Genomic DNA, 18234 nt, shown 5'->3' on the forward strand with positions numbered 1-18234 from the left:
CAATTTGGTCTGTGGTGCCCCAGTTCAGACCCAAGCATGGCCTAGAATGAGTAGATGGGACAGAAAATTTAAGTGCCGCTATAGGCTTGAATGGCCTACAGCTGTGTGTATTATCTCTGAGATCAGAGCTTTCTGGGGCCTGATTCTAGTAGCCAAGAACGTAAGAGCTTAGGAACAGGAGTAGGCTATTTAGCCTGTTTGACCATTCAATGACCTCATGGCTGATCTACAACCTAACCCCATATACTCACATTCGTCCCATATCCCTTGATAACTTTGGCAACCAAAGATCTACCAATCTCAGTTTTAACATTAGTGATTAATCTTGCATCGATTGCTGTTTGCAGAAGAGAATTTCAAATTTCCACTGTCCTTTGTGTGAGGAAGTGTTTCCTAATTTCACTCCTGAAAAGTTTGGCTCTAGTTATTTTTTAACTATGCTCCTTAACTTTGCATTCATCAACTAGTGGAAATTGTTTCTCCCAACCTACCCAATCTGTTCTCTTTTATATCTTGAAAACATTGATCAAATTACCCATTAGGCTCCTAAGCTCCAGGGAATACAATAAAAATGGCAAGTGCTGAAAATGCTCAGGAGGTCTGGCAGCATCCTTGGAGAGAGAAACAGAGTTAATGTTTTGAGTTGAATATTCAGGAGAGTCATATTGGCCTGGAAACGTTAACTCTGTTTCTCTCTCCACAGATCCTCACAGGTCTACTGAGTATTTCCAACACTTTCTGTTTTTACTTCAAGTTTCCAGCATCCATAGTATTTTGCTTTTATTCCAAAATACAATTCTGATTTGTTTAATTTTTCCTTGCAATTTAACTGTTAAGAGTCCAGGTATTCTGGCAAATCTACACTCAATCCAAAGCCAATACTCCTGTTCTAAGACAAAAACAGAAATACCTGGAAAAACTCAGCAGGTCTGGCAGCATCGGCGGAGAAGAATAAAGTTGACATTTCGAGTCCTCATGACCCTTCAACAGAATTAAGTAAAAATAGGAGAGGGGTGAAATATAAGCTGGTTTAAGGTGGGGGGGGTGGTGGTCGGGGGTGGTTGTAGGGACAAACAAGCAGTGATAGGAGCAGATAACCAAAAGATGTCACTGACAAAAGAACAAAGAGGTGTTGAAGGTGGTGATATTATCTAAAAGAATGTGCTAATTACGAATGGACAGCAGGACACGCAAGGTACAGATAGCTCTAGTGGGGGTGGGGTGAAATAAGACTAAAAGGGCATAAAAGGTATAGATTTTAAAAATAATGGAAATAGGTGGGAAAAGAAAAATCTACATAAATTATTGGAAAAAACAAAAGGGAGGGGGAAGAAACAGAAAGGGGGTGGGGATGGAGGAGGGAGTTCAAGATCTACAGTTGTTGAATTCAATATTCAGTCCGGAATGCTGTAAAGTGCCTAGTTGGAAGATGAGGTGCTGTTCCTCCGGTTTGTGTTGAGCTTCACTGGAACAATGCAGCAAGCCAAGGACGGACATGTGGGCAAGAGAGCAGGGTGGAGTGTTAAAATGGCAAGTGACAGGGAGGTCTGGGTCATTCTTGCGGACAGACTAAAGGTGTTCTGCAAAGCGGTCGCCCAGTCTGCGTTTGGTTTCTCCAATGTAGAGGAAACCACATTGGGAGCAATGAATGCAGTAGACTAAGTTGGGGGAAATGCAAGTGAAATGCTGCTTCACTTGAAAGGAGTGTTTGGGCCCTTGGACGGTGAGGAGAGAGGAAATGAAGGGGCAGGTGTTGCATATTTTGCATATGCATGGGGAGTTGCCGTAGGTAGGGGTTGAGTAGGGGGTGATGGAGGAGTGGACCAGGGTGTCACGGAGGGAACGATACCTACAGAATGCTGCCGGCGAGGTGAAGGGAAGATGTGTTTGGTGGTGGTATCATGCTGGAGTTGGTGGAAATGGCGGAGGATGATCCTTTGAATGTGGAGACTGGTGGGGTGATAAGTGAGGACAAGGGGGACCCTATCATGTTTCTGGGAGGGAGGAGAAGGCGTGAGGCCGGATGTGTGGGAGATGGGCCGGACACGGTTGAGGGCCCGGTCAACGACCGTGAGTGGAAAACCTCAGTTAAGGAAGAAGGAGAACATGTCAGAGGAACTGTTTTTGAAGGTAGCATCATCAGAACAGATGTGACGAAGGCGAAGGAACTGAGAGAATGGGATTGCATCCTTATAGGAAGTGGGGTGTGAGGAGCTGCAGTCGAGGTAGCTGTGGGAGTCGGTAGGCTTGTAATGGATATTGGTGGACAGTCTATCACCAGAGATTGAGACAGAGAGGTCAAGGAAGGGAAGGGAAGTGTCAGAGATGGACCATGTGAAAATGATGGAAGGGTGGAGATTGGAAACAAAATTAATACATTTTTCCAGGTCCTGACGACAGCATGAAGCAGCACCGAAGTAATCATCGATGTACCGGAGAAAGAGTTGTTGAAGGAGGCCGGAGTAGGACTGGAACAAAGAATGTTCCACATACCACATAAAGAGACAGGCATAGCTGATGCCCATGTGGGTACCCATAGCCATCTCCTCTGGAGATCTTCCTCCCACAGCTTCCAACCTGATAGTCGCCCAACCTCGGATGGCCCGCTTCTACCTCCTACCCAAAATCCACAAACAGAACTGTCCCGGCAGACCAATCGTGTCAGCCTGTTCCTCCCCCACGGAACTCATTTCTCATTATCTTGACTCCCTTCTCTCTCCCCTTGTCCAGTCCCTTCCCACCTACATCCATGATTCCTCTGACACCTTACGTCACATCAACAATTTCCAGTTCCCTGGCCCCAACCGACTCCTCTTCAACATGGATGTCCAATCCTTCTACACTTCCATCCCCCACCAGGATGGTCTGAGGGCTCTCAGCTTCTTCCTTGAACAGAGGCCCGAACAATCCCCATCCACCACTACTCTCCTCCGTCTGGCTGAACTTGTTCTCACACTGAACAATTTCTCCTTCAACTCCTCTCACTTCCTCCAAATAAAAGGTGTGGCTATGGGTACCCGCATGGGCCCCAACTATGCCTGTCTCTTTATGGGGTATGTGGAACATTCCTTGTTCCAGTCCTACTCTGACCCCCTCCCACAACTCTTTCTCCGGTACATCGATGAATACTTCGGTGCTGCTTCATGCTCTCGTTGGGACCTGGAAAAATTTATTAACTTTGCACCCAATCTCCACCCTCCATCATTTTCACATGGTCCATCTCTGACACTTCCCTTCCCTTCCTTGACCTCTCTGTCTCAATTTCTGGTGATAGATTGTCCACCAATATCCATTACAAGCCTACCGACTCCCACAGCTACCTCGACTACAGCTCCTCACACCCCACTTCCTGTAAGGACTCCATCCCATTCTCTCTGTTCCTTCGCTTCCGTCGCATCTGTTCTGATGATGCTACCTTCAAAAACAGTTCCTCTGACATGTCCCCCTTCTTCCTTAACTGCGGTTTTCCACCCACGGTAGTTGACAGGGCCCTCAACCGTGTCCGGCCCATCTCCCGCACATCCGCCCTCACGCCTTCTCCTCCCTCCCAGAAACATGATAGGGTTCCCCTTGTCCTCACTTACCACCCCACCAGCCTCCGCATTCAAAGATCATCCTCCGCCAACTTCAGCATGATACCACCCCCTTTCCGTTTCTTCCCCCTCCCTTTTACTTTTTCCAATAATTTATATAGATTTTTCTTTTCCCACCTATTTCCATTATTTTTAAAATGTATACCTTTTATGCCCTTTTAGTCTTATTTCACTCCACCCCCACTAGAGCTATCTGTACCTTGTGTGTCCTGCTATCCATTCTTAATTAGTACATTCTTTTAGGTAATATCACCACCTTCAACACCTCTTTGTTCTTTTGTCTGTGGCATCTTTTGATTATCTGCTCCTATCACTGCTTGCTTGTCCCTACAACCACCCCCCCACCCCCACCCCCACTTCTCCCCCCACCCCACCCCCACATTAAACCAGCTTATATTTCACCCCTCTCCTATTTTTACTCAGTTCTGTTGAAGGGTCATGAGGACTCGAAACGTCAACTTTATTCTTCTCCGCCAATGCTGCCAGACCTGCTGAGTTTTACCAGGTATTTCTGTTTTTGTTTTGGATTTCCAGCATCCGCACTTTTTTGTCTTTATTTTTTACTCCTGTATGGAGTCCAGAACTGCTCACAGCACTACAAGTTGTCTAATGAGAGCTTTGTATAGTTAAAGTATAACTTCTACCCTATTCTAGTCTTCTAGATGTAAAGGCCAGCATTCTTTTGGTCTTTCAACTTTTCAATTATCTGTAATGCCTGTGGCGGTCTGAAAGAAAATTATATTCCTACTTTGAATCTTCCCTTGTTCCTTCACAGACTTTCCCATCAGTGGGAGTCTGAGGACAGGCTGTAGTGCCACATTTTGCTGGTCACCCTGAGCCAATGGTGCTTCATGAGCTGTGCAGCAGGGAAATGAAGGGCAAGGTTAAAAATACCTATTGCATTAAAAGGTGGAGAGAGAGGCTAAGAGGCTTAGGGAGGGAATTGCAGAGCTTAGCACCAAGTCAGCTGAAGGCACATGTGGAGGCATGAAAATCAAGGATATGCAAAAGGCCCAACTTGGAAAAGTACAGAGATCTCAGAGAGTTGTAGAGTTGGAAGAATTATGGACATAGGGAGGGAGAAGGAATTGAAAGGATGAGAATTTTAAAATTAAGGTATTGCTAACCTAGACTCAATTTAGGTCACAAGCACAGGGTGATAGGCGAACGAGACATGGTGCAGGTTATAAATGAGTAGCAGAGCTCATGGACGATGAAAGGTGGATGGTTTAGTTGATTATAGTTATAATAAAACCATCAGTGATGGTTTCAGCAGTAGACGTGTTGAAGCTGGGCAGAGATGGGCAATATACTGGAGGTGTAAGAAGACCATCTTAGGGACAAGTCTTATAAAAAGGCAGATGCACAGATCCAGGTCAAATAGGATGCAGAGGCTGAGGACAATCTGGTACAACCAGAGACAGTGGCCAGGGATGGAGCTGGAATTGGTGGCAAGAGCCAAATTTAAAGGCAGACGGGATCTATCCTAATGTCTCCTCTACTCATAAAGATATATTTGGTGAGGCTGCAGACCCAGAGCAGAAGAACACTTTCAAGAAGCATGGATTAGAGATTCTGCTGCAGAGACCAATGGGAATAATCATTGGAGAATTTGAAATGCCACATATTGGTAGCTTGTCAGATTGTTGAATTCATCTTTAAGAGCTGAGCTCCTTTTCAACACAGCAAAGAAGACTGAGGGAAAACATGATACAAGCGCATAAAATGTTTGAAACTAAAACAAAGTCTAGTCAAACAACAAATGAAAAGAAACTTTAATTTTTCACAGAATGATATGTGGAACAAAATCCTGAAAAAGTAATTGTTAATCAACTTCTTTGAAATTAGCAAAATAAATATTGGTCAGAACATAAATAAAGATTATATAGATAATGTGGATTAACCATTATGTTTTTTGGGTGTTGAAAAAATGGGAGTGTGCGATTTGGAGGCGGGTAGGAGGTAGCCAGGGGACATAGAATTCAGTAAATGGTGTTCTAAATTCTAAGGTTGCCTGGCAAAAGTGAGAGGGTGGATAACTATTCTGAATCCCCATTTCCTTACCTTTGGAGATCAGGTTATGTTCTTAACAGAGAACTTTCCTGCACCTTGGCTGAGTACAACCCCCCAACAACATCCATCTGACTACACACCCCTGCACCACCCATTGTCAACAACACTGCCTGGCTATAGCCCACCGACTACACCCACCCCCAGCAACACCTACCGCTGACAACAGCCGCTCAACTAAACCACCCCGACAAAACCGACCGAACTACAACCCACCCAACTACTTCCCCTCCCCATTCCCGCACCACCCCCCCTCCCCAACACCCCCCCCGCCCCGCCCCGACAACACCCACCAGACAGACAACACCACCCCCGACAACACCACACCGACTACACCCAGCCTCGACAACACCCCCTGCCTACACACTCCTGATGACGCCTTTTGCCGACAACAGCTGCCCAACTAAACCACCCCTTTCTGTACTCTGACCACCTCTCTGAACATGCTATAACATAGCTCTCTGTGGATGCACCACCATGACTCCAGCCACTGCTTGGGCTCTGAAACCTGGAGCTCAAGTTTCTGCAGCTAGCAGCACTTCCTGCACATGTGGTCATCTAGGACACCGGTAGCATTGATGACTTAGCACGTATGACGTGATTAATAAGGAAAGCTCTGTAACTGGGAGTTTAGGATGTTACGATTCCCATGGGGATCCATAAGCCAAAAGAACCACATTTACCAAGTGACCCCCAAATGAAGAAATTACCAAAAAGATTTTACTTTTTGTAATTTTTACTTTAACACAAATCAGAATCAATGTAAATTAAACATGAATTAATAGGCAAATCATGGTTGGTACGAACTATAAATTGCCCATGGAATAGCAGTCTGTATTGAACCAGTGTCAGCCACATACTTAAGCATAGCTAAGGAATTCTCTGCTTTACTTTAAGTTAAAGGTACATTTCAAAAAATGTAATGCTTACTGTTCATGACCAGAGTTGCATTTTAAATTGTAACTATAGAACTGGAGAATGGAGAAGTGAAGAACTTTCTAAAATTAATTTATGGGATGTAGGCATCACTGGCTAGGCCATCATTTATTGCCCATCCCTAATTGCCTTTGAGAAGGTGGTGATGAACTGCCTTCTTGAACTGCTGCAGTGCCTGGTGTGCAGGTAAACCCACATTGCTGTTAGGGAGGGAGTTCCAGGATTTTGACCCAGCAACAGTGAAGGAACAGCGATGTATTTCCAAGTCAGGATGGTGAGTGACTTGGAGGGGAACTTCCAGTAGTAGTGTTCCTGTATGTCTGCTGCCCCTGTCCTTCTAGATGATAGCCGCTGTGGGTTTGGAAGGAACTACCGAAGGAGCCTTGGTGAGTTTCTGCTGTGCATTTTTTGACGGTGCACACTTTGACACTGTTTGTCGGTGGTGAAAGGAGTGAATGGTTATGGAAGCGGTGCCAATCAAATGTGTTGCTTTGTCCTGGATGGTATCAAGCTTCTTGATGCTTGGCTAGGGGTGTAGCAAGTTCTGAAGCACAAGTCTTCAGTATAATTGCCGGAATATTGTCAGGGTCCATAACCTTTGCAGTATCCAGCATTGTCAGCCATTTCTTGATATCACGTAGAGTGAATCAAATTGATTGAAGACTGGCATCTGTCATGATGGAGGAAGCCGAGATGGATCATCCACTCGGCACTTCTGGCTGGAGATTGTTGCGAATGCTTCAGCCTTATCTTTTGCACTGATGTGCTGGGCTCCTCCAGTATTGAGGATGGGGATATTTGTGCAGTTGTTGCTAGATAAAGCACCTAATTTCATTATTAAACATGAGTGGCTTCAAAAGTAAAGTTATACTCATGATCTTTTCCTGTAGCTTAGCTGCAGACATTTCCACACTGGACATTCAAGAGGAGAAATTTAATCACACAGGTAGTGGTCTACTTTGCTTTTTTCAATGACATCACAAAGTGGCTCTACGTGAACAAATTTCTCCCTCTAAAGGTTTAAGAATATTGTGAATTAAAGGAGGATGCATAGCAAAATGCAAGTTAATTTCAGTTTTGTTCATCAGCATTCTACCAATGCTTATAGAAAACTTACCATTAATGTGCTCTCCTCACATTTCTGTATTGTTTCTGTATTTTGCCATGCTGTCCATTGGCTTCTTTTTTATGCAACTGATTTTGCTAAAAGAAAATGTTTTATTCAAAAGGAGGGGCAATGACAAACATTTGTTTACTGTTTAAGAAAAATCCCTCCTGATTAAGGGCCTGCAGTGTAATTTTGTATCAATTCAAGTGCATTGACTAATGCTACTGATATAAATCAGCATTACATTATTAAATATCTTTGTTTTCTGAACTTCCCTTGAGCAGAATGTATAGGCGCACATCAAATATGGTTGGACTAAGCTACCCTCCTTCAGTCATCGATGTGTTAAAGGTATTTTTTGACTTTTGCTTTCCTTCCTCTATGACAATCTCATATCTTTTTCAAACCATTGTGAGGTAAACATTGTGAATTTGTGCTGCATTGAAGGGCATTGTTTGACATAACGACAGATTACAGAATTAGGCACTAAGGAAAACATTTTCAATTCACACATTTAACTTTATCCTTATTAATTTTAATTCAAAAATTGTGATCGATACAAGTTGGATACTGACCTTCAAACCTTGATGATCTATATTGCCCTTTGGTTGGGTGAAGCCAGGAACTGGAAGATGAATTCTTAAAGTTGACCCTATATTTGTTTCTCATAAATTAATTTTGCTATTTTTCCCCTTGACACTTGAAAGCCATTCGCAAAGTCATATCCATCTTAACTGATTATTCCAATATCCCCAAAGAGTACTGAACCATACTTATATTCCTGAATCATGAATTAATAATTAGATGCAAATAAAGCCTAATTTTTTGATGCTGGGCTGTTGAACTTGGTGTTGAACTTGTCTGGATATTGAATGCTTGAATTTGTATTGATAGGTATTAGAAAAACTTGAATATAGGTGGGTTGTTGCATTTAATTTTCTTTGGTTAGGTGGTTAACTGTGCTTCAGTTGTAGATTTGAAAAGTGTTGTGATCATACTAAGGGGGTAATTTTGACATTGTGATAGTGTAAAATGGGTGATAGTGAATCAACAACCTATTTTACATCTCTTCTGATTTTTATTTATTTTGACTTGAAGTTAATAGTTGCTAATTATTGCCCGAGCCATGTGCAAATTGGCAAAGAGACAGACAGGTTAGGAAACTTAACATATGGCTAAAGAGCTGGTGGAGGGAAGAGGAATTCCATTTCATGGGACACTGTACCAGTACTGGAACACAAAGGTGCTGTGCTGATAGAATTGGACTCCATTATCTGAATCATAATGGGAGTAGTATCACAATAGAAAGAGTAAATAGGGATACGACAAATTCTTTACTCAAGTATGATGGAGTGAGGTATATATAAGAGATGAAACAAACCTAGACATGAACAAAACAGGGAAAGAGAATGCAGGACAGACGAAAGTAAGGGAGGACGTAAATGGTCAGTGAGTAAATGGAACTATAGAACAGGAGTATAAAAAAGATGTTAAAAAATAAAGAGGAACAAGAACAAACTGTATACCAATGAGACACCATGATGAATACAGACATAAGGGAAGAATTGAGGGTATGCACACTATCATACAGCAGAGGGCATATGACAAGGGAGGATATGAACAGTTTAGGAAAGAAGTCAAAAAAGACAATAAGGAATACAAAGTGGAACTATGAAATTAAGTTAGCAGGGAACATAAAACAAAATTTTAAAATATTCTGAAGTCACATGCATAATAAAAGGAAAGTTGGAATGAGAATAGAGTCACTAAGGATAAAATCACAGGCTGCGATAGAAATATTAAATGACAGAAATATTAAATAAGTATTTTGGTTCATTATTTTACCATAGAAATGGATCAGATGGATTTGACATTAGAAGATGAGATTAGAAATTTAAGAACCACATTTAAAGTAAAATGAGGAAAAATATTAAATAAGCTAATCAAATGCAAAGAGGATGAAACCCTTGTTCAGATGGATCCCATTCATGCATTTTAAAGAAATCTAGGGAAGAGAGAGCAGAAACATTATTGAGCCTAGTTAGTGAGAAAATGCATGCTTGGGAACTACCAACCAGCCATCTGAACACCAGTGATAGGAAGGGTAATGGGATCCTGACTAAAGCAGAAAATAGAAAATGGGTGAACGCATGATGATAGGCAATCAGTCATCATGAAGCATCTTCTTGTGCTTTGTTTTGCAGAATGTAGATAAATCGACCTTCAATGTTTTTGCACTGAATGAGGCCAGTGGAGAACATGCACTCAAATTCATTGTTTATGATCTTTTCACCAGATATGACCTCATCAGTCATTTCAAGGTTAGTGGTTGAGTTCTTCATCTGCTTAAATATATAATCATTTGCACACATGACTAAATGGCTTACATGCTGCAGTGAAAAAAGTAGGAAATCGCGACCCAGCTGCATTTCAAAACTACACATTATACTATAAGATTCCTTGTGGTACTGCACACAGGAAATCAAGACCAAGGGCAACATTTTTAGCTTGGCGGGTGGGCCCACACCTAAACCACTCGAGTGTGAAATGATGTACGATGACGTTGCCTGACTGTGCCAACATCAACGCATAGTCACGCAATAGTTCGGTCAGCGGGCACACGCCGAAGTCTGCAGCATGCGCGCCAATGATTAAAAGGTCTGTTAAGGCCATTAAAGGATTAATTGAATAGAATTTTTTATAAAAGCAAAAAACTGCAGATGCTGGAAATCCAAAACAAAAATACAAATACCTGGAACAGCTCAGCAGGTCTGGCAGCTTCTGTGGAGAGTATCTCCGTAGATGCTGCCAGACCTGCTGAATAGAATTTTTGCTGCCTGTGCAACCTTATGGTTGGCAGCCAGGCGAAAAGGCCAAGCGGCCTTTACATTTTTTTGGAAACCTCATCCACGGGCAGGATGAAATTTCCAAAGGGAAATAAAAATTAAAGTAAAGGTTTTAAAACTTAATTAATGACATGAACCTGCTCATGACAGAGAGCACATGTTTTATAACATTTTTCAAATCTTCATTTTTTTTAAGCACTTCGTCTCCCTGAGGTAGCTCTTGTGCCTCAGAGAGATTTTCAAGCACTCACTCGTGCGCATGCGTGAAGTTCGCACTTGCCCAGCCTGCCCTCCTTTCCTCTCCACCACCTCCCACCACCGCCCCCCCACACACACACACACACACACATATAGGTAGCGCTGAACACTTCTGCTTGTGTTTCACATTGGGTGGGCCTTAATTCGCCCCCCAGCATGAAATTGCGCTCCAGTCCCGCTCGTGGGCGGCAGTCGGCTTCCCAACTGACCCCGCTGACTTCTACCAAGCTCGCCCGACATGTAGTCTACAGTTGAAGTGAATTTAGAAGGCAGGGGATAATTGAACCAGGACATGCATGCATCATTAGCTCCCATTTTAAATAATTTCCATGGGGTTCTCTGATCATCAACTGTGACTTCAGTGCAGGATGAGTAAAATCACTGAAGAAAAGGAGTAATTAATATTCATGCTGGATCTCTGTGGTTTCTCTGATCTTCCACTGAAATTATCATTTATTTTTTATCCATTCATGGGATGCAGGGATCATTGCTAAGTCCAGCATTTATTGCATACCCCTAATTGCTCTTGTGAAGCCACCATCTTGAACCAATACAGTCTCTGTGGCAAATGTACTCTCACAGTGATGTTAGGTTGGAAGTTCCAAGATTTTAACCAAGTAAGGATGAAGGAACAGTGATATGTTTCCAAATCAGGATGATGGGTGACTTGGTTGGGTGGTGGAAACTTTCAGGAGGTAATGATTCCATGCACCTGTTGTCCTTGCCCTTCTAAATGGCGGAGCTTTGAGAGTTGTTGTAGTGCATCTTATCAATGGCACACTCTGCAGGAATGTTGCATCTGTGGTGGACGGAGTGAACATTTCAGGTGGTACCATCAAGCAGGCTGCTTTGCCATCCAGGGCCTTGAGCTTCTTGAATGTTGTTGGAGCTGCACTCATCCAGACAAGTGGAGAATATTCCATCACAGTCCTGACTTATGCCTTATGGATGGTGCAAAGACTTTGGGGAGCCTAGGTGTGAGATAATTGATGTATGACACCCAGCCTCTGATCTACCCTTGTAGTCATTGTATTAATGTGATTGGTCAATGGTGATGATGGGAGATTCATGATAATAATGCTGTTGGTTAGATTCTCCCTTGTTGGGAATGGTCATTGCCTGGCACTTGTGTGGCATGAATGTTACTTGCCACTTATCAGCCTGAGCCTGAACATTGTTTAGGTCTTGCTGCATATGGACACAGACTGCTTCAATATCTGAGGAGTTCTGAATGGCACCAAACATTGTGAAATAATCAGCAAACATCCCCAGTTCAGATTTTATGATGGAGGGAAGGTCATTGATGAAGTAGCTGAAGGTAGTTGGGCTGAGGACACTGCCCTGAGGAACTCCTGCAGTGATGTACTGGGGCTGATGAATGGCCTCCCATAAACATCTTCTTTTGTGCTAGATGGAGCTTTGTGGAGAGCTTTCGCTCTGACTTCCATTGACTTCAACTTTACTAGGGATGCCTGCTGGCACATTCAATTAAGTGCTGCCTTTATGTCTAGTGCTGTCACTTTCAATTCACCTCTGGAAATTTGCATATCCCCCCCCACCCCCTCACAAGTTCCACACCATCATGTCTTGAAAATACATTGCCATTCCTTTATTGTCTCTGAGCTAGGGAACACCCTCCCAAACAGCACAGCGGAGTGTTTTCAGCACATGAGTTGCAATGGTTTGAGAAGGCAGCTCACTAGTACCTTCTAAAAAGCAATTAGAGATGGGCAGTAAGTGCCCTGCCAGCAATGACCATATCCCATGAACAAAAATGGGAAAAGTGCCATGAGAGAAGCTATTCCAACAGAGTCTTGCCCAATGTGATTGAAAATTGTTGAAGAGAACAAACATAACACCTGGCTTCTTTTTTTCATGACCAACAATCTCCTTAAACTTTTTCTAAGGTTCCACCACAGTCTTTGCAACCCCTTGTCCTAGCCCTGAACTTGCCTCTTCTAGTTTCTCTCCCATGTCCCCTCATGTCCTCTCTCAGTTTGTCTTGTCCATGGGACCCACCTCCTTTTCCCTCAATCTTATTCCTACTAAACTGCTGATCACTCTGATTCCCTTCTTGCCTCTACATGTTAGCTGGTAATGTTAATCGCTCTCTCTCTTCAAGTACTGCTCCCTTACCTTTAAATCTGCCGTCATCACCCTTCTCCTCAAACCCAACTCTTGACCCCTCTGTCCTTGAATGTGTTGTTGCCTTCCAAAACCACGTCCATCTTTCCTGGAACTCCCTGTTTGAATCCCACCAATCCTGCCATAACTCTTATCAAAGTCACAAATGACACCCTATGTGACTGTGACCATGGTAAATTATCTTTCTTCTTTCTTCTCAACTTGTCTGTAGCCTTTGACTCTTGGTTAACTACAACATCCTCCTCCAATGCCTCTCCTCTATCATCCAGCTTGATGAGACTGCACTCACCTGGCTCTCCATTCTTGTCTATCCAGACATAGTCAGAGGATCAGCTGAAATAGCTTTTCCTCCTGCTCCCTCACTGTTACTTCTCATGTTCCCAAGGATCTGTCCTCACGCCACCCCCCCACCCCCCCATTTCCCCCTGCTCATGGCAACATCATCCAGAAACATGTCTGGTTGTATGAGTACACTACCAACAGCCAGCTCTGCCTCAGTGACATCTCCCTTGACCTCTCCACTATCTCTAAATTGTCATCCGGCTTGTCCCAGTGAAATATTCGGAAGACTGAAGCTGTGGTATTTGGCTGACAGTATTGGGCTCCTTATTTAAGGAAAGATGTAAATGTATTGGAAGCAGTTCAGAGAAGGTTTACTAGATTAATACCTGGAATGGGTGGGTTGTCTTATGAGGAAAGATTAGACAGACTGAGCTTGTATCCACTGGATTTTAGAACAGTAAGAGGCAATTTGATGGAAACATATAAGACCCTGAGGGGATTTGACAGGGGGAATGTGAAAAGGATGTTTTGTTTTGTGGGAGAATCTAGGACTGGAGGTCATTGTTTAAAAATGAGGGGTTGTCCATTTAATACAGAGATGCGGAATTTTTTTTTGCTCTCAGAGGGTTGTGAGACTTTGGAATTCTCTTCCTCAAAATGTGGTTGAGTCAGAGTCTTTGGCTATCTTTAAGGCAGAGGTGGATAGATTCTTGATAAGTAAGGAAGGTGAAAGGTAATCGGGGGTATGCAGAAATGTGAAGTGGAGGTTAAACTTAGAACTTATTGAATGGCAGGGCAGGCTCGAGGGGCCGAGTGGCTCACTCCTGCTCATAATTCATATGTTCATATGCTAGTACATACCACAGACTCCATTCCCTAGCCACTGACCCCACCCTTCACCCTGGCAATTGAACCAGACATCTCCCAATTTTGGTATCATATTTGACCCTGAGATGAGTTTCTGATGCAACTGTAACATCACTAAGACTGTCCATTTCTACCTCTGTATCCTAACTCAGTATTCTGCCTCTGACTCTGCCCCTACCTCAGCTCATCTGCTGCTGAAACTTCATCCATGTCTTTGTCACCTCTTGACTTGTTTATTATAATGGCCTTCTAGCCGGCCTCCCATCTTCCTATCTCCATAATTTCAAGCTCATCTAAAACTCTGCTACCTGTATCCTAACTCACAGTAAATCTTGTTCAACCATAACCCCTGTACTCACAGGCCCTTTGTTGGTTCCCAGTTTTTAAAATTCCCACAATTTTAAGATTTTAGTCATTGTTTTGAAATGTCTCTCTGGCCTCTCTTCTCTTGATCTCTCCAATGTCCTCCAAGTCTTTAAGATCTCTGTACTCCTGCAATTCTTGCCTCTCAGAAATCCCTCATTTTAATTACCCTACCATTGGGGACGTGCCTTCAGTTGCCGAGGTCCAAAGCTCTGAAATTCCCACTCTAATCCCCTCCACCCCACTGTCACTCTTTCCTCATTTAAGACATTCCTTAAAACCTCCCCCTTTGACCAAGCATTTAGTCAGGTGTCCTGATATCTCCAAAAGTGGCTCAGTGTCAAATTTGATTAGATAATGTTCCTGTGAGGACCCTTGGAATGTTTTCCCCATAAAAGGTGCTACATAAATGCAAGTTGTTGTTAAATCATTTTCACCTCTGCCAGGGGAATAAGACCTCAGATTGGATATCCTTATAATTATATATATATATCCATTTAGATATATATATCCTTATGGCTATTTTCTAAAATTTTTAAAACTGGACAATGACATTTTAAAATGTCTGTGACCATGAACAAAATGAATTACCATTGGCAATCACAGAAATGTGTGCCTCGTTATCTTTGAAGAGACACTAATGACCCCTGGAGGCTGCAGAGACCAAATTCAAAGAGAAGTACACAAAGGCCATCTGCATTTCATAAGCCAGGGCCTGGCCAAGCCAGAGCCTATTTGTCTGCTAGGTGAAAGGACTCCACAACCTTGCTTTCAAGTCTTAATGGTTGGAACATTTAATCTCTGGGGCCAAGACAAAAGGATACACATGCTTTGTCAAAGCCAGAGTGGGGAGGTAGGAGTCATGTGATATGAACCTCCAGCTGATGGAACCAGTTATATTGCTTTGCTGTACTGAAAACTCAGTCTGCCATTCCAAGGCAGCAGCACAGAAAAGGGGCTTTGCCCAGATTGAATACCTAGCCCCATCTACGCTGTTTCAACTGGAACTTCTGTACCATCGCTTGCAAGACTGATTCATCTCTGGATGCATCTCTCCTTGTGTGAAGTCAACTCTATTGGGAAAGTAAATAATACAGTGTTAGTTTTCAGCCCGTCAACCTCTCTGAGGGAATACCTCATCAGACTTTGATTCTGGACCATAGACTCACGTGAAACAATATTTTTTTTATGTGGTCTTTGCCATGTAAATCTTTCTTTTCTCTATTCCTCTTTTATGGTATGAGTGCAAAGGAGGCAAAGTTGCTACCCTCCTCCTGCATTTAAGTGAATGCAAATAAACTAACCCTTTGAGTTCAACTTATATCAAGTTTGCTGTGGGGTTATTACTAAAAATTGGACCACACCAAAACGGAGGGGTTGGGAAATACACCACCACTTATAAAGAGGGAAGCAAATCAAAATCAAAACACCTTTCTGTTTATGGCAAGAGGAGAAATCAAGACTTCCATAACACTTGTAATAATGAATGCAAATAACTCATGGATTTCTTTACCAACAGGATAGAGACCATCTGTTTAGCTACTTCCTCCTTCCCTCTGTCAATGAAGAAAAATGGCTCCCCACATCCTGAACCTTGTTTTGCCTCTGCCTGCCATCATGCTCTCCCTGAGCTCATCTTGTTCACGCGATCAACCTCCTGCTCCTTTGACTCCATTGCAGCCAAACTACAGACCACCTAACATCCCTTTCTGATACTGGATGTAGTGAAGCAATGCAGTTGTTGTTGGAGCCACTCAGGAGAAGTCCTGCAGTACTCACCAGTGCGGGTGCCAAAGAGGAATAGCAGCATAATGGTAATGATACAGAACTCGTAATCCAAAGGCATGGGCTCGTTCTCTGGAGACATATTCAAAATCCCACCCTGGAAGATGGGGGACTTTAGACTCAGTGAATTAAAATGTATCTGTAATAAAAAAGCTAGACTCAGTAATGATGACCATGAAATTACTGGATTGTCAGAAAGACACATTTGGTTGACTAATGTCCTTTAAGGAATGAAACCCGCTGTCATCAACTAGTCTGGACTCCATGGTTCAAATATGGACAAGAGGCGTATTCATCATTTATATAAACAACACAGATGACTATGTGGGGAATAGGGTTAGTAAGTTTACGGATGACACAAAGATTGGCCAGGTGGTGAACAGTGAGGTTGAGTGTCTTGGGCTCAGGAAGATCTAGACGGGATGGTCAAATGGGCTGAAAAGTGGCAGATGGAATTTAACTCTGAAAAGTGTGAGGTGATACACTTTGGAAGGAATAATTTGACAAGGAAGTATTCAATGAACGACATGACACTAGGAAGCTCTGAGGAACAAAGGGACCTGGGTGTGTGTCCATAGATCTCTGAAGAAGGAGGGGCATGTTAGTGGAGTGGTGAAAAAGACATTTGGGACATTTGCCTTTATCAATCGAGGCATAGATTACAAAAGTAGGGAGGTCATGTTGGAGCTGTATAGAACCTTGGTGAGGCCACAGCTGGAGTACTGTGTGCAGTTCTGGTCGCCACATTATAGGAAGGATGTGATTGCACTGGAGGGGGTGCAGAGGAGATTCACCAGGATGTTGCCTGGGATGGAACATTTAAGTTATGAAGAGAGGTTGGATAGACTTGGGTTGTTTTCGTTGGAGCAACGAAGACTGAGGGGGGACCTGATCAAGGTGTACAAGATTATGAGGAGCATGGGCAGGGTGGATAGAGAGCAGCTGTTCCCCTTAGTTGAAGGTTCAGTCACAAGGGGACATAAGTTCAAGGTGAGGGCCAGGAGGTTTAGGGGGGATGTGAGGAAAAACCTTTTTACCCAGAGGGTGGTTATGGTCTGGAATGCACTGCCTGGGAGGGTGGTGGAGGCGGGTTGCCTCACATCCTTTAAAAAGTACCTGAATGAGCACTTGGCACGTCATAACATTCAAGGCTATGGGCCAAGTGCTGGTAAATGGGATTAGGTAGGTAGGTCAGGTGTTTCTCACATGTCGGTGCAGACTCGATGGGCCAAAGGACCTCTTCTGCACTGTGTGAATGTGTGACTTCCCTCAACACAAAGGATGCATTTGACTAATTGTGGCGTCAAGGATCCCTGATAATGTTGAAGCTGTTGGGAATTGGGGTAAATCTCTCCATTGGTTGGAGATATACCTGGCGAAAGGACGATAGTTGTGATTATTGGTTTTTATTATGTTTCACCCCAGACATTTTATCCCATCCCTGGATGAGGTTTTGTTAAAACTGTACTTACCCGCCTACCCTTTTTGCCCCTGTGATGAGCACGAAATCACACAGGCAATGTAAAATCGTGGATAATAGGGTTTTTAATGGCTTTAATTGACCCTTTAATAGTTGGCGGGCGCAGATCTGACTCCTGCGCGGGACGCACACCTGACATCATTTCATGCAATTTCACGTGTGCTGGGGTCAGGCGTGCATCTGCCCGATCAATGTAAAATTCTGCCCCTGATGTTTTGGTTTCTTTTTTAGTTGGGGACTATCTCAAAAATTGCATGATTTGAAACCAATGTTAGGGGAGCCAACAGCTCACAAACTGTGGATTTCACCACAACACCTATTCACCTTCTTCTGTAGGCTCCCCAATGAGTCATGTGCGGCCTCATCCTCTGCTGAGTTGCCCCTTGCTCCATCCTTGCCCTGGCTGCAAGCCATTCATGCCTGGTGTCTCACTGAGTGCAGATTCCACCTCTGTAATCTAGATTACGCAAAGTGTCGGTTTCTCTGCATGTGGCTGTGAGT

At 43.4% G+C, this 18234-nt stretch overlaps 1 protein-coding gene across 1 annotated transcript in view; it reads left to right on the plus strand.

The window, feature by feature from the left end:
• The window catches only part of pde1cb (phosphodiesterase 1C, calmodulin-dependent b), a 581476-nt gene that overhangs the window by 417822 nt on the left and 145420 nt on the right, over positions 1 to 18234 (plus strand). The window contains exons 5-6 of the mRNA XM_041189245.1: positions 7992 to 8058; positions 9912 to 10028. Of these exons, the coding sequence (XP_041045179.1) occupies positions 7992 to 8058; positions 9912 to 10028 (184 nt within the window). The remainder of the gene's footprint in view (positions 1 to 7991; positions 8059 to 9911; positions 10029 to 18234) is intronic.

This window comes from Carcharodon carcharias, chromosome 6, assembly GCF_017639515.1.
Source record: "Carcharodon carcharias isolate sCarCar2 chromosome 6, sCarCar2.pri, whole genome shotgun sequence".
In the NCBI taxonomy this organism is placed as follows: Eukaryota; Metazoa; Chordata; class Chondrichthyes; order Lamniformes; family Lamnidae; genus Carcharodon; species Carcharodon carcharias.